Here is a 14,474-nt window from a genome sequence, read left to right on the forward strand (position 1 = left end):
TATCCAGTGTAAGCATATAAATTGATTTGGCTGAGGGAAGTCACAAAGTATTGAGGGACGTACTAACGCCTTGTTGCTTTTGGGATTTGTTGAAAATAAGAAAACCATATATCACCAGCCTTATCCTTCCAACCTAAATGTACGATTGTAAAACACTCGAGGGCGAAGGGAAACCACATCTGGGGGACATCTGCGCGCAGTCGATGCTGAAACCTAGATAATGGGCTCTATCATGTGTCCACAGAAAGGAGCAGCCGATCTCCACCATGCTGATAGGTATTGATTGTGACTCGCAGTGAGACATCGGCAACTGCTGTCACAACGCGAGGGCTTGACAACTGCGGCTCAGATAAAAAGGATGCGATACGGAGGGAGGAGGGAGGAGCGGGCTATCATTTCATGGATATCAAAACTAGTCCCCAGCAGGTGAGATTAATAGATTACCCAGCCAACATGCGGTGCAACCTGAACACTGCGTGTTGGTTTATTGTTGTACACAGATTCATTCAGTTCTCTTCGGTCTGATGCGGAATAAAGTCACAGTGCAGAAGTGGAGAACCAGCTTGACAAATCTTATTATTGCTTCCTTTACCTTCCCTGTTTCTGTCTCTTATTATTAGAGAATGAGGCGGTACAATATCCAGCATCCGAATGTGACCCAGTGGCTCGTCCAGCTCAGCTCTGACCACTTCTGAATGGTATGATGCGTTATATCGTCCTGTAGGGGGCAGCACAAACTATGTCAGCTCAATGGGACAATGGAGTTGCAAACCTTTTATTTTTTACTTTTCAGAAATGACATTTCATCATGCATTTGTTAATAGATTTAGAAAACTACAACTTATAAAACCATATATACACACACAGCACACTTCTCTCCTTTGCGCTATAAATACTGCAGCTAAGTTTCCATTCCCAGATAGCGTTTCACATGTTCATACGTCACATAGTGTGCTGTGCATTTCATGAGCAGAGGGTGTCATTTTAAGTTGCTCTATTCTGTACACACGGCATTGCTTGGCTGCCCGTCCTGGAAGAATGATCCCCCCCTGTTGCTCTTCATGAGGTTTCTTTCATTACACCCCATTAAAGATTTTTCTTTCTATAGACAGAATGCTGTGTATGCTGTACAGACTGTAAAGGCCCATCAGAAAAATGTGTGATTTTTGATATTGCGCTTTATAAATAAAACTGACTTGACTGGTCTAAATATATGTGGAGGTATTCTTCTAAACATGGTGTGACCTCACCTCATCCTCCTCCATGTAGTCCACACTGGAGTTGAACACAGAGCCCAGGTACGTCAGGTGGAGTATTGCCAATGCGCTGAATGCTATGTTAATCACATACACCCATAGCCCCTGCAGAGAGAGAGATCAAGTAAGAAGAATGACTCGATATTTCAGCCACTTTTATCTTTTTCATTATAATATGTGTGGCTTTTTCCTCTTAAAAAGGTCCTAAAAACCTACTCTGTCTCTATCAGCTTCTTCCTCAGTCTTGATAAAGATCTGCTAAGTATTTGACTGTTAAACTCTTAAAAAATGGCACCTTCTTCTAACAAACTTTAACTCTGATTGTTGCAAATGCAGCAATGAATATTCAGCGTTATGGAGAAGGTGTGAGAGCACATTTTCAGGAGCGTTTATGTATCGTTGTCTAAAATGTGATGGGAACGATCAGCACTTTGTTGCCGTCCATGCAGTCTGCTTCTTGGCATAAATCATTATTCCCCCTCCCCGCTGCTCTTGATGTGTGTAACCAATATAACATAAGGGATTTTTGCTGGGCGGCTTGCCAGTAAACTCCCAAAATATATCAACTGACAGTACAAGGCAGACCATGGGGGCTGCTGTATTTTAACTGCCGCAGATGTGTTTTTTTCCTGGCATTACAACCTCATGTCCACACTACTTTAGTAATACACAAATATACCTTTTGAATGTTTTGATTATTTCTTGTGTTCTCTAATATGATGCCAGTTGAGGAAGTTCATTTTCATTATTACTATAGGGTACATTAAAGGCAAAAAAATATTTAGCTTACTTTTCATATTTTAAATGAGTGCAGAGTAAAGAGAGAGCACATTTTTTCTGAATGCTAAATACGCCAGACGAGCCACTAGGTAGGCACCCTTTGAGCACCTCCTGCTCTGAAAGGAAGTGCCAGCAATGCCAGTGCAATGGCCATTTGCACACATATAATAGTTGGAAGAAAACCAGCATATGCACAAAACATGTATAAAACACCATAGGCCTGTGCAGCATCAGGCTTTAGCTGAACATGCATTAAAAAAAATCACAAAACAGAAAAAATAATAATTACAACTAAGCAGAAATAAAAATAAAAACAATAAACTCTTTATGCTTAGTTGAGCTAATGGGCTCTAGCCTCATATTTCGCTCATACATTTAGCATACGTGTTTAGAGACATGTGAGAGATCTTCTCACCTAAATGCCCGCAAGACAGCAATTAAGCATATTTTTCAAAATGTCTGCTACTTTGATATTTGCACAAACCTGAGGAGCCAACAGCAGATCTTAAATGACAGGTAATAAAGACCCGTCTCTCAAAGGAAAACAGAAGGAAGAGAAAGGTGCATATTACCTTTTTGTTCCTGTGAGTGCAGTTTGGCTGACATTTCTTTGACAGCACACAGGCATTAAAAATGGCTGCAAGCCTCTTCCGCAACACTGGAACACAAAACAAGACCAAAGCATTAAAATGAAGCCAGAGGACGAGTTCCTTTCCAACCATAAGAGGTAAATTACAGGCACTGCAGTGAACAGAAACAGTGCGTTATAGCGGGTGCAATTAACCATTACTGCAAAGCTAAGCACCTTCTCTAAATGGAAAGGTTCTAATGTGGAAAAGAGACAACATTAGGCAGACTCTCACCGTGCTCAATGTACGTGATGAACCCAAGAGATATTAGCACTGCACCCAGATGAAAACTCAAACCCTTCCAGAAGACACAAGAATTAGAATCAAAACAATCCCCTTGTTTAAACAGACACACAGCAGTACAGAGGATGCGGAATAATTGTCTCCGTAAGCCTTCCAAACAGCACTCACATGCAGGAGGGCGCTGGCCGTATATGTCACCATGACGGCAGAGAACGTCCCAAATTTGAGAGCACTCTTAAAAACATCTGTGGGATGAGAGTATCAGCTTGCTGCAGAGTGGCTGCTTAAATGAGCCATTATCATGCCGCTCATAATGAGAAGGAAAAGCAAAAAACAGTTGCTGCCATCAAGCAATCACTGTTAAGATGATAACTCACAGGTGTGCAGAAAGCAAGACATGGGCAGATTCCACGACGTCACCACCTCCACCATCGACCGGGGGAACTCGATATTCAGAGGCTTGGATACCATCATGTCCCTGCAACGTGGAAGGGAAAGGCAAAGGGGCCTTTTTAAAAGTGTGAGCGCAGAGAAAACACTCCTCGCGTTAATACTGCACGTGCAATTCTGACCATTTGAGGTTGTCTTTCTCCTCGGTGAAGCCTGCCCCAGCCAGAGTGGTGGTGGTCTCGCTCAAATAGCCCACAAAGTAATTGCTGAAGTGGAAAGACATTGCGTTCTCGTAGGCCAGCAACCACCTAATGCGACGACATTAAAAGAGGAAGGGAGAGACGGACATTATATTCTAATTTTAGGTTAAAATCGAACTGAATGAATTAATTATTACGCATTAAAAGACATACTTTGCTGGCGTACCTCTGAGAAGCAACAGAATAGAGAGAGAAGGCGTAGCAGTAAACGTTAGTGATACATTAAAGTCGTGTAAATGTTTTATCGACTTGCCATGCGATGAACTACGTCTCGCCATGTTTTTACAGATGATGAACTGGTTGTGGTAAATGAGGTGGTGGGACGCGTGTCCCTGCACACAGGTGTGATGTGGACACTTGTGCGCAGGTAAAGGTGTTGCACAAATGGTGAACAGAAAACAAGCATGCATTAAGGAATACAAAACATATGGAGGGTGTGCCCACAATGCTGAGCATGAGCATCAGTTAATTACCTGATCTTCCTCCTCTTTTTGCTGTAAACAAAGCAGATAACAGAAGATGAGGATTAAGCCGTGAGCAAGCCAGAGGATAAACAGGGATTTTGATTTGTTTGCGAGCTCCACTCACCTTCGTAGCAGCTTGTCTCCATAGACGGGTATGAAATAAGGGAAGAGGTAGGGTGCAACACAGTTGGAAATAACAAGGCAGACCTGGCTCTTCACCCAGCTAACAGACACTTTAAAAAGCCATGAAAAGCTCTGAGGAGAAGAAAGAGCCAAAGATGTGAACAGTTTGCAGCTCGTCTCAGGATAAACCTTTTAAATAATCCTCAACCCCACCTTATTCGATTCGACTGTATCACACTTACTAGCTTGCGTCCTTCTAAAGCTTCTTTGTAGCTGTTGAAGCTGATCCAGGGACCAAAGATGACTGTGCCCACAAAGTAAATGTAGCCCATGAACTCGATGGGTGAGGGTACACTGGTCACGACACCTCTGTCCAAGTCGAAGGCCAGGGAGATGGCTTTCATGGCAACCACCATCTGTGAACCTGGAGATTAGCAGCAGCACTTAAATAGTCACCAGATTCCAATATAAGAGCATTTTCAACGCTCTCTAACTGAGAACAATCACATTTATTGCTTTTATCTGGCAGAAATGTGTCACATGTTGCTCCAGAAAAGATGCGCGGCCTACCTCTCATCTTGTGCCAGTTGGTGGTGTCCATCATGTGCAGCTCTCTGATAAAATCAGACAAGAATAGTTTCAGTTTTGATGTGGATCTAGCTGCAAATTGAACGCTGCTGCAACAAATAACTTTGGGAAGCGTTCACTTCAGACAACAGGCTTAATGCGTGCAGGCGGGCTGTCAGGCATCACCCTCTTACCCCAGCAGCAGGTAGATGAGCACAGTGATGGAGAGGAAGGTGCCTCGGATGGTAGAGTGGCGGCACAGGAAGAGGAAGAGGTAGCAGAGAAGGCTGAGAAGGACCACCCAGATCATATGAAGCTCAAAGAACAGGTAGAGAGTGTAGAAACCTCCCGCCACTGTGCCCAGGTGTTTCAGGAAAGAGGGGAGCCCTGACGTAGCAAGGAAAAAAAAGAAAAAAGTACAGGTGATTCTGATGAGGTAAGCTATATGAAGGGCGAATAGCACTGAGCGGGCACAAAAAAAAAAAAAAACTGGACTCTCACCCAACATCCAGAGAAGCCGACACAGCAGGCAGATAACCAGCAGCTGCCATACCTGCTCCAGGCCCTGCTGAGCTGTGGGCAGCAGGCAGCCATGAGCAAGCTCCTGGAAAAACTTCTGCCGGCTGAACGCTCCCATCACTAGACCTGACAGAGAGAAGCCAAACACTGCATGTTTACGGCAGGAAGAAATGAACTCTGATTCACCAGAGTCAGCGTGTACAGGATTGCATGTATGGCTTTAATGTGTAAGTACATGTGGGCTGCACTTAAGCACACAGGCAAGCGCAGACTGCTCACTAAATCACACACCACCTCATCAAACTTCAAATCCCAGCATGCACAGCACCTTACTACAAATCTGTGCAGATCCATAGGATAGCTGTTAGAGTTTCTGTGATGGCAATTTCATGCATTCACGCTATGTTTCGGTTTCTTGATATATAGTAATTCACATTTTGATTTTCAAACAAATGCATCGCACCGGATCAAAGGGAATGATGATGCGTATGAAATCTCAGCATGTGAGAAAGCTTAAAGACGATAAAACAGTCTTCAGTGTTGGTGCGCGGAATAGTAGACACATGCAATCCTGCAAGGCATGCTCTCTCCGCAATGCAGTCGACCAAAGGGGATGAGTTGACTCACAGCTGCCTTCCTACAACCGCTGCACTAACAGGAGGCCTACAGTCTGTGCGACTTGCCAGAGAGCGGAGCATCTTAGATTTATGCGGGAGGGCTGGTAAAGGTCGCTTCACCTAGCCAGCGGATTTACAGTCCTGCCACCAACGTATTTGAGAGCTGCTCCCCAGCCCCCACGCAGGAAAGAGCTAACTGGACGCCCCGGGGATATCAGTTTGTTTTCCAGTAGTAAACTTACCCTTTGAGAGCGGCAGCTGGAGCGTCCTCCCCGTGTTCCTACCCAGCGGCTTTCCCGTCCCTTTGCAGGCAGCTGAGCGCGTACGCTGCCGCTGTGATTTAAGCACACTCGGTCCAGATGCTGCTTATCTGGATGACTCCCATTGTCACAGCATCAGCACCACTTGCCTGTCATCGAGGCAGCCAGGCGGAGACGTATCAGCCAATCGTTGCCGCCGTTCGCCTCAAGTGACAGGCAAATCGGCCAATCAGAATCGTCGTCCACCATTACCGGTGCCGTCGGACCAATAGGAGGCGTACAGCGTACAGATGGACTCAGAAGGGAGACGGTCAGCTCTCATCTGGCTCGGAGATGCGGTACAAGAGGTTTTAGAAGGATGAACCGTGGGTATGATTAATAAAATCTGTCAGCACTTAACTTCTTCTTCTTTCGGGAAGACTCTTAAGGCACAAATTCAAATTTAAGAATAGAAACTGATTTATATTTATGAAAATATATAAAATAAAATCTCATCTAAATCTGTTCAAACCACAGTGCTGTGTTTGATAAGCTTGAAAACTGTATTTTTATGCAATGCAGGCCCTTTTTCAAGTGTCGTCGTCACTAATTGATTTATTAATGCTTAAAAACATTTTCTAATGCTTTATAGATCAACAATGAGCCCCTAACAAGGTTGCCAGGTTGTGACAAAACCCCCTTTGGCTGTTGTTTGTCGTCCTTATTAATGAAGGTTAATTGGTTTTACTTCTTAATAACTGATCAGTTCTGCAGTTAGAAATGTTAACAAAGTCACTGATAAAGAGTCATGAGTTTCACTTTCTAAACTCTGCTGGCTGTCCTAAAGTCCTGCTTCAAGAATGATGGTAACCAAGCTTTTGCAGTCAGGGCTTGCCAGCTGTGGAACTCCCTGATTGAGACTCTGGGGTTAGCAGGATCAGTGACATCTTTTAAATCATTAAAAACATCAGCAAATTATTTAACCACCAATTTACTAACCACTAATACAGCTTCATCAAAGCAGATTATAAAGTGTGCCTTATTAGAAAGTGGTATTGTAACCAAAAAGCATTAAGAAAATGCATTTCTTAACTTACTCTAGAAAAATCATGACATGTGCAACCATATAAACCTTTTACTAAATTTGTTTATGTGCAGGTTGCACTATTGAGAAACAGCCTCTTTTAGTCATATTTCTAAACCATAGTGTAGTGGCTGACGTAAAAGTACCCTTTGGGAACCACAACCAAATTTAGTGACAAAAAGGACCAGTGAGTGAAGGCTTGAAGGTACCATACTGTTATTGTACTGTGGGCTTTTTTCTGCAAGGGGATTGTGCTGCAGCTCCCAGAACAAGCTGGCCATTTTAATGCAGTATGACACATTGATAAGGGGTCGGTCCAAGACAAGCAGGCAGACAGTTTTGGGTCAATTTAACAATCCCTCTAGTGCCACCATCAGGACAAATCTGACAAATCCTTTTTGGCCTGTAAATCCTTGCCCCTCAACCCCCAGTATATTGTTAGGTATGGACTGTATTTCAGACATGTTGCCCAGGTTTTTTTTGTCATCTCTTGTTAAGGTCCAAGTGAGAATCAGACTGATATGGACAAAGTGTAGTGAGTAAGTACAAATGAAATGGCTTAGAAATACATTAAATTTAGTATATAGTATATCATTCGAAATTTTGAAAATATTATTTGAAATTTTGCTTGTTTGAAATAGAGTGTTTTAATGTCAGTGTCATGAGGCAAAGAAAACATTTGGGAAAAGTTTATTGTAATAAAATTGTCATCCATTGAACGTAATGACTGAAACGGATATAAAGTTGATTTAAAAATGCACAAGAACAAGATTACCAGCAAGCTGATGGGTTAACAACGGTCTAAAACCTGCAGCTTCAGAGTCAGTGGGTGTCCTGCATCATCTGAAGCACACAGTGAAGTAATAATGCAAAATGTTTGACTTGTTTTCCTTCACAGAGTCTTGGAGATCAGTGTCAGCTACAGACAAACAGCTCTGCAGCAAGCAGGAAAACTACTGTGTTGTTAACTTAACAACATGCTTGCTGTTATGGAAAAAAACATGTCTCTGAAAGGCAGTTTCCTCGCTCAATACTCTTTGCTTACTCTGCCTTCTGCTACTTTCACATTTAAGTGCACACGAGCCAACTCAAAAACATGATATTAATCAAAAATGTAATATTTGCTTATCCCAACTACTGGAATTATTACAGTATTTCTGTGTACACATGAAGAAAAAACAACTTCTATAATAAAAAACAACAAACTCTAAACAACTGTCTATGTGGTTCCCGGTCGCTGAGGTAGATGAGAAAACTGAGTTCACTGACACGTATTGTCAGATATGCTGTTATAATGATAACCATGATATCATCTATAGCAATGTGCATTTGTGCAGAGAATAAACTGATGACTACCCCACAAACTCTTAAGTACCGGTGATAGCCTGCAGTCAAAATAAAAACCTGGTGCACAGTTTTACAATTCAGGTCAGTTACAGATGTTTCTTACTTACAGTTCAGTGGAAAAACAAATTTCACCTCATCAGTGATTAAAAAGTGGCAGCACCCTAAATACAATTTACTGTTACTGAATAAAAATAGCAGCATTATGAGTTTAGTTACTTTCCTTAAAATATACCGGTGTGCTGAACCAGATTAGGCCAAACTGCCAAAGAAAATAGAGACTCGGGAGAAGTGTGCAGCAATACATTCACAGTATACATTTATCATAGGAACGTTGAACAAAAAGTGACCACTTCATGCCATACAGATGGCAAAAGTGACACACTGGCAGTAGAATTAACCCAGATGAGTTTATGTTTTAGCTGTAATGTCTACCAGATGTGCAAACAACATAATGTCTTACTAGCTTTACGATAAAAAGTGAAGTTTGTTTGTTTTAAAAAGTGAGAAATAACCCCCCATTGTTCATATCAAAGCACAACCTCCAGGTCATAAGCTATTCTTTCCATTTTGTTGTTCGCAACGCTTTGCTCCTCTGGAGGAATCAGAGGCAGTTCACATTGTTCCTCCTTAACAATACTCTTCGGAACGACTGTTGGTTTACATAAAATATAGTCATAATTTCTTGTAACCTCAAGTAAAGCTGAGGTGAGGTACTGTGGTGAAAACATCTTTAGTGAGGGTGGAAGTTCTGGATGTTGGGGGAGATGGGGCTGAATGAAGGCTGCAGGGTGGCTGTTGAATGAGTTGCTGGGTACTGGCGGGGGTGGGCGTGGCACAGGCAACGGTTTTATCAACACTGGAAAAGGCATTGTTGATAAGATTCTTCTGTGTGAGGCTGGAGGTAAGGCATTATGGGTCTTAGATAAAGGTCCAGAAGAAGATACAGGTCCAGGGTTTGAAGTAGTAGGCAAAATAGTCTGCACAGTAGAAGTCAGCGAAGGTGTTAAAGTCATGGTGGTCTGAGGATCAGGTTCCAGGTCAGCAGTCTGGTTTAGTTCAGGATTCTTCAGCAGATCGTTCTCTGTCTTAATGATGAAAGAATCCTGTTCAGACTCTGACTGTGGCAGGAATAAAATGTGGTTATGACGCCGGCAGAAGAGTACGCCACACTTGCTGCACTTCCTGCCATCTTTGACATGCAGCAGTTTGTGACGCTTGAGGTTTTGACTTGTAGTGAAAGACCGATCACACATGTTGCACTGAAAGGAAAGCTCATGGACACGCTGGTGCTCAGTGAAATCTGACAGACTTGTGAAGGTCTTTCCACAAATTTCACAGACAAATAGCCTTTCTTCTTCATGTAGTTCTTTGTGTCTTACAAGCTGCGATGCATCGGTGAAGGTCTGAGTGCACAGCTCACACTGATACTTACCTGCTGCAAATACAGATTTTAGGAGCACAATGGGATTCATTTTGTCTAGTGTTGGGATGCCTGCCGGAAGTTTAAATGATGGGGGTGCCTTGCTCGGGCTGGATGTTGTTTGTGATTTGATTGGTTTGGTTTCATTCTTAGTCTCAGCCTCTTTGGTCAATGTTTCTCCTTCCTAGGAAACACACACACAGAATAGATCCCCTCCAAGTAAACCTTATGTATTCTAAACATAATAAAAACCCAAAACAAATGACACTGACTTTATGTTTCCTAAAAGCAAAGTAGAAATTTGAAAATAACACATGTAGCAGCTACCTTTGTCACTGATGGAGATGATGGTGTCTTTGTTTCTTTCTCAACTTTAGGTGGGGTTGTTTTTTCTTTTTCCGCCTTGGCTTGACGCCGCCGCCTTTTTCTACGACCATAAATCCTTTGGGAAAAAAAAATGAAATGAACTGAATTCACAATGCACATATATGTACTCATCAAGGTGGAGTGGGAAAGGGTTGCACTTTTCAAATTCATTAAAGACGGTGAGCATAAAGAATTTGAAGTGTCAGAGACATTAATGTGACAGAGCTGAGACAATACAGTAACAATGCTTATATGTTTTATATGGAAGAGAACCTCACATTGTAGTGTAGTGGCCATATATACAGTATATGTGCAAGTTAAGGACATTTTATCTCCAGGCAAGTGCAAGACATTAAGTGCTATGAAAACAACTAACAATTGTCATTGGCAATTGGTTTGCTTTTTTTTCTTGAACCTGGCTGTTTTGATCACATGTGCATGGCAGCGCGCGGTAAGATTTTGTCATGTTTTGATGTTGCTAGTATGCTAACATTAGCTAGACCGCACTCAAGCTAGCCCCAGTTTGTGGCTCTCATGTATTACTATTACTGTATGATGCTGTATGAAAGGCACAAGCTGGGGCTAGTGCACTATATGCCCATGCAGATGATATTTTAACTAAGTTATCTAGCCAACAACAGGAATTTGCATCTTACCATTTAGCTCTTTTCTTGGGGCTCGGGCTCTGTTTAGCGCATGTAAACACAGAGGGCACAAAGTCGGGATTGTCTTTTTCCATGGACGCCTCCCCTTTAAAACACATAAAACACAAGGCAACTTTAGAGTTAGCTACGTCTCATCTTTCACCAAGTTTGTCCAACTCAACCCACACTCAGCCAGCTGTTGTAGCATGTAGAAAAATAAAAGCGTGGTTATCTTACCCGATATAAAATGAGCGCTACAAATAAGAGCATTTCCTTTGAGTCGCTTGGTGCTGCCGTTCGCTTGTTGGATCGCTTGTATCCATAAACGAGTCCAGCTGGTCTGAAACGACCGATCTCCAGATGTTACTCCGTAGAATTTCAGGTTACTGGTGGACGTTGGTCGATTTTTACAGCCAGACACGCAACATACCGACATTTTAGTTAAAAAAAAGTTAGGATTCAGTGTTTAGCTTCAGTTGAGGAAGCTATATACAGCAACTACTTCCGTTGCCGGGACGCGCGCGCAGCCTCGGGGAGCTGTATTTATGTTAACGGTTCATGTCCTTTAGCCTTCTGTCCTGTCTTCTCAGTCTAAATCCGTTCTATTCTAGTTTTCGGGTGAAAACAATGTCGGCCAACCGTTGCTGGACGTTAATTCGCCCAAAACAACAGCGCAGAATAGAGTTTTGTTGTGTCCGTGTGTCTCCTTCTCTTAGGCACACTGACCATCACACGGCGCACTGAGGACCCCTGCTGGCCGGCGTTACACCCAATTCTGTGATCCCTTAGATGTAATAACCTGAATAACTGCAGATGTTTTATCACAGTGTATCAAAGAAACACATTTCCACACATACAGTCACAAGTTTTGATAGTTGTGATCCACAATCTGTGGAATCCATTTTTTCTCTTTAGTCTAATACAGGGACAGGGACAACTACAATAGTGACACCACTTTTGGTAACATCTAGCCTACCAAAATACAGAATATGATAAATGTATGACACAACATTGCATGTGCAATATACCTGAAATTGGGGGTAAATTGGGGTCACACAATAGTTAAGGTTTCTTTACTGTCTCCCATAGAGGAAAATTAAGGGAACTGCTGCATCCAAAACAACCATCACAATAAAAAAAGACAGTAAATAAACATTAGCCTAAGATAACACAACCAAGCAAATCAGTCACAAAGCCATTCACGTTGTTAAAAATAACAAGAAATTTAAAGGCATACATCTCAAAATCCACACATTTAAGAATTATCAGCACACAAACATGTCTCACTTTACATGTCTAGAAGCAAACAAACAATTGGCGAAAATCAAAAAGCCCCCCCCACTCGTCTGTGTTTCCTCCAGGAGTTTCCTATTAATATGTTTAACTGATAGAGGGATACAAGGGAACCCAGTACCTCTTTCTAGAATTCATAAGTACATATTGAGAGCTCAGCACATGGGAATAGGTTGCTGAATTAGTGCAAAACCTGTAACCTGTTGTATAGATTGCTAAACTTGCAAAACAATTTTACACGTTGTAGGAAATATACAGTATTTGTCATGTGTCATGATGTGTGATGATGATTTATGTTTGTTCATTGCCGTTCTGCAGTCCTCTTTGTGGGTGTTTTTTTCTTGGTGTTATCTTTGTTCTTGTCCATGCCCTGTTTCACGTTGTCTTTGTCTGTGCTTTCCTACCATGTCATGTACCTTGTGAGTGTTTTCCTAGTCTTGTCTTTGTTCTTTAGATGCCATGTTCCAAGTAAGTGTTTGTCCAGCGTCTCATAGTGTTGTCGTTGTTTCCTCGCCATGCCAAGAGTTCCAGTGTTTGTCCTCCGTCCTCTAGTGTTGTCAGTGTATGTTTGCCATGCCATGATCCTTGTAAGTGTTTCTGGTGTGTTGTCTTAGTCTTTTGCCTAGCCCTGTTCCTAGTAAGTGTTTTTCTGGTGTTGTCTTATGTCCATGCACCATGCCACGTTTCTTGTGTTTGTCCAGTGTATCCTAGTGTTTTCCTTAGTTCCCTGAGTTTCGGACTTTGGTTTCCCTTAGTTCAATAAACTTGTTAAATTGAATCAGCTCCCCCTCGTGTCTGCGTTTGGGTTCAACCCCATAGTTCTCCTGAAACCCCACAGTCCTGACATCATGTTGTCAAAATTAAAATGTTATTAAATGGATTATAAGTGTGGTGGCAAAATTGAACAAATATTCCCTCAGAGGACACACCACCATTCTTCATTTAATTGTTTCAGATTCTTTCTTTTAATAAAATATGTGTGTGCGTGCGTGCACATGCGTGTGTGTGTGGGTGTGTGGGTGTGTGTCCTTGCTCGACTTAAAAAAGGTTTTACTGACATAATTTGTAATAATGTGAGCAAACTCACATAAATAGTCAAGGGCACTTTAAAACATGAAGCAGTTCAGCATTAAAGGGTTTCCTCTGCAGAGCCACACCTAAAACACATTTCTAATACTCCCACAGCTGCAGCGGCTCTGCCTTGTGACCATTAGCAAACCACACAGAGGGGGCAGTAATTGGGACAGAGGCTCATGCTGTGTGAGGCACACTGTGCTCTCCTCTACAGCTTGTAATACCTTGCCATATGTTAATATTCCCTCTGCTGTCTTGGGTGTATTTGTGTGGCCCATCATGCCGTAGCTGATGCTTTATCTCTGTCTAAAAACCTGCCAGGAATCTCTTGCCTGTCTTCAGTTTTTATATTCCCACATGCAATGTTTCTCTTTATATATAATATTCCCCAGATTTATTCCAGTTGTCACTCAAAAAACTGCCCTTGAGTTTAATGTAGTTTAAAATACTGTAATGAATATATAGCTGCTTTCTGAAGTAAAACCTTTTAAAGAAAAAAACTTCAAGGATGCTCCCATCTTGGCTATTACTGGTACATATTAGCCTTCTGATGCTAGCATTAGGATGCTTTGAGCACTCTGCTTCTTAACCTACCGTGGTTAATTAATAAGGAATAAACCAGAAATTAATTAGCAAACAGCTAACAATCATTCCTGAATTACTGTCAATGGAGGATCAAAGTAATGCAGTGAGAGCTAATCATGGAATAATGATGCATTTTTACTTAAAAAATATAATGCACCACCTTAATTGATGGGGCAACAAACTACTGATACGCACATGACATTAGTCATTGGTTATCAACTGACTGAAAGTAATCACAGAAGACTTTTCCACGTGTAAATAGTAAGAATTAATTAGGCTTATTTGGACACTTGGATAGAACTGAGACATCATTAACGCTATATACAAAATGTCTTGCTTAGGAAATGACTCAGTGTTTTGATTTTTTTTCATGTCCCAAAACAAAACATTAAACTGCTCATTTAAAACCTTCCTTAGATTGAATGAAGTTTAAAGATAAAGCTCAAGATATTACAATATTTTTGTTATTGTCAACAAATACCATTAAAATGCTAAAACCACGTGTCGGCCTTTCTCTCAATTGCCTTCAGTCTGACTTCCCCAGCTTGTCTGTGGCTCCCTGAGCCCATTGCCT

General features: G+C 41.8%; 2 protein-coding genes across 5 annotated transcripts; both read right to left on the reverse strand.

Moving 5' to 3' along the window:
- Positions 1-616: 616 nt before the first annotated feature.
- LOC121612800 (protein-serine O-palmitoleoyltransferase porcupine-like) lies at positions 617-5,349 on the reverse strand. 4 transcript variants are annotated; one of them, XM_041945907.1, is made up of 14 exons: positions 5,214-5,349; positions 4,907-5,099; positions 4,716-4,759; positions 4,388-4,569; positions 4,147-4,277; positions 4,032-4,052; positions 3,712-3,726; positions 3,481-3,606; positions 3,286-3,386; positions 3,077-3,153; positions 2,900-2,963; positions 2,609-2,694; positions 1,251-1,361; positions 617-718 (listed from the first exon to the last, which is right to left on the reverse strand). In XM_041945907.1, exons 1-14 carry the CDS (start codon positions 5,347-5,349, stop codon positions 617-619), a joined length of 1,389 nt encoding a protein of 462 aa, XP_041801841.1. The 4 variants fall into 4 exon arrangements, with proteins under 4 accessions (XP_041801841.1, XP_041801843.1, XP_041801842.1 ...); XM_041945909.1 differs by lacking the exon at positions 4,032-4,052; XM_041945908.1 differs by lacking the exon at positions 3,712-3,726.
- Positions 5,350-7,858: 2,509 nt separating this feature from the next.
- LOC121613079 (fez family zinc finger protein 1-like) lies at positions 7,859-11,642 on the reverse strand. Its single transcript, XM_041946348.1, has 4 exons — positions 11,186-11,642; positions 10,961-11,054; positions 10,266-10,380; positions 7,859-10,122 (listed from the first exon to the last, which is right to left on the reverse strand). Exons 1-4 carry the CDS (start codon positions 11,382-11,384, stop codon positions 9,046-9,048), a joined length of 1,485 nt encoding a protein of 494 aa, XP_041802282.1. The 5' UTR covers positions 11,385-11,642; the 3' UTR covers positions 7,859-9,045.
- Between the last annotated feature and the right edge of the window lie 2,832 nt (positions 11,643-14,474).

This window comes from Chelmon rostratus, chromosome 10 (assembly GCF_017976325.1).
Source record: "Chelmon rostratus isolate fCheRos1 chromosome 10, fCheRos1.pri, whole genome shotgun sequence".
Lineage (NCBI taxonomy): Eukaryota > Metazoa > Chordata > Actinopteri > Chaetodontiformes > Chaetodontidae > Chelmon > Chelmon rostratus.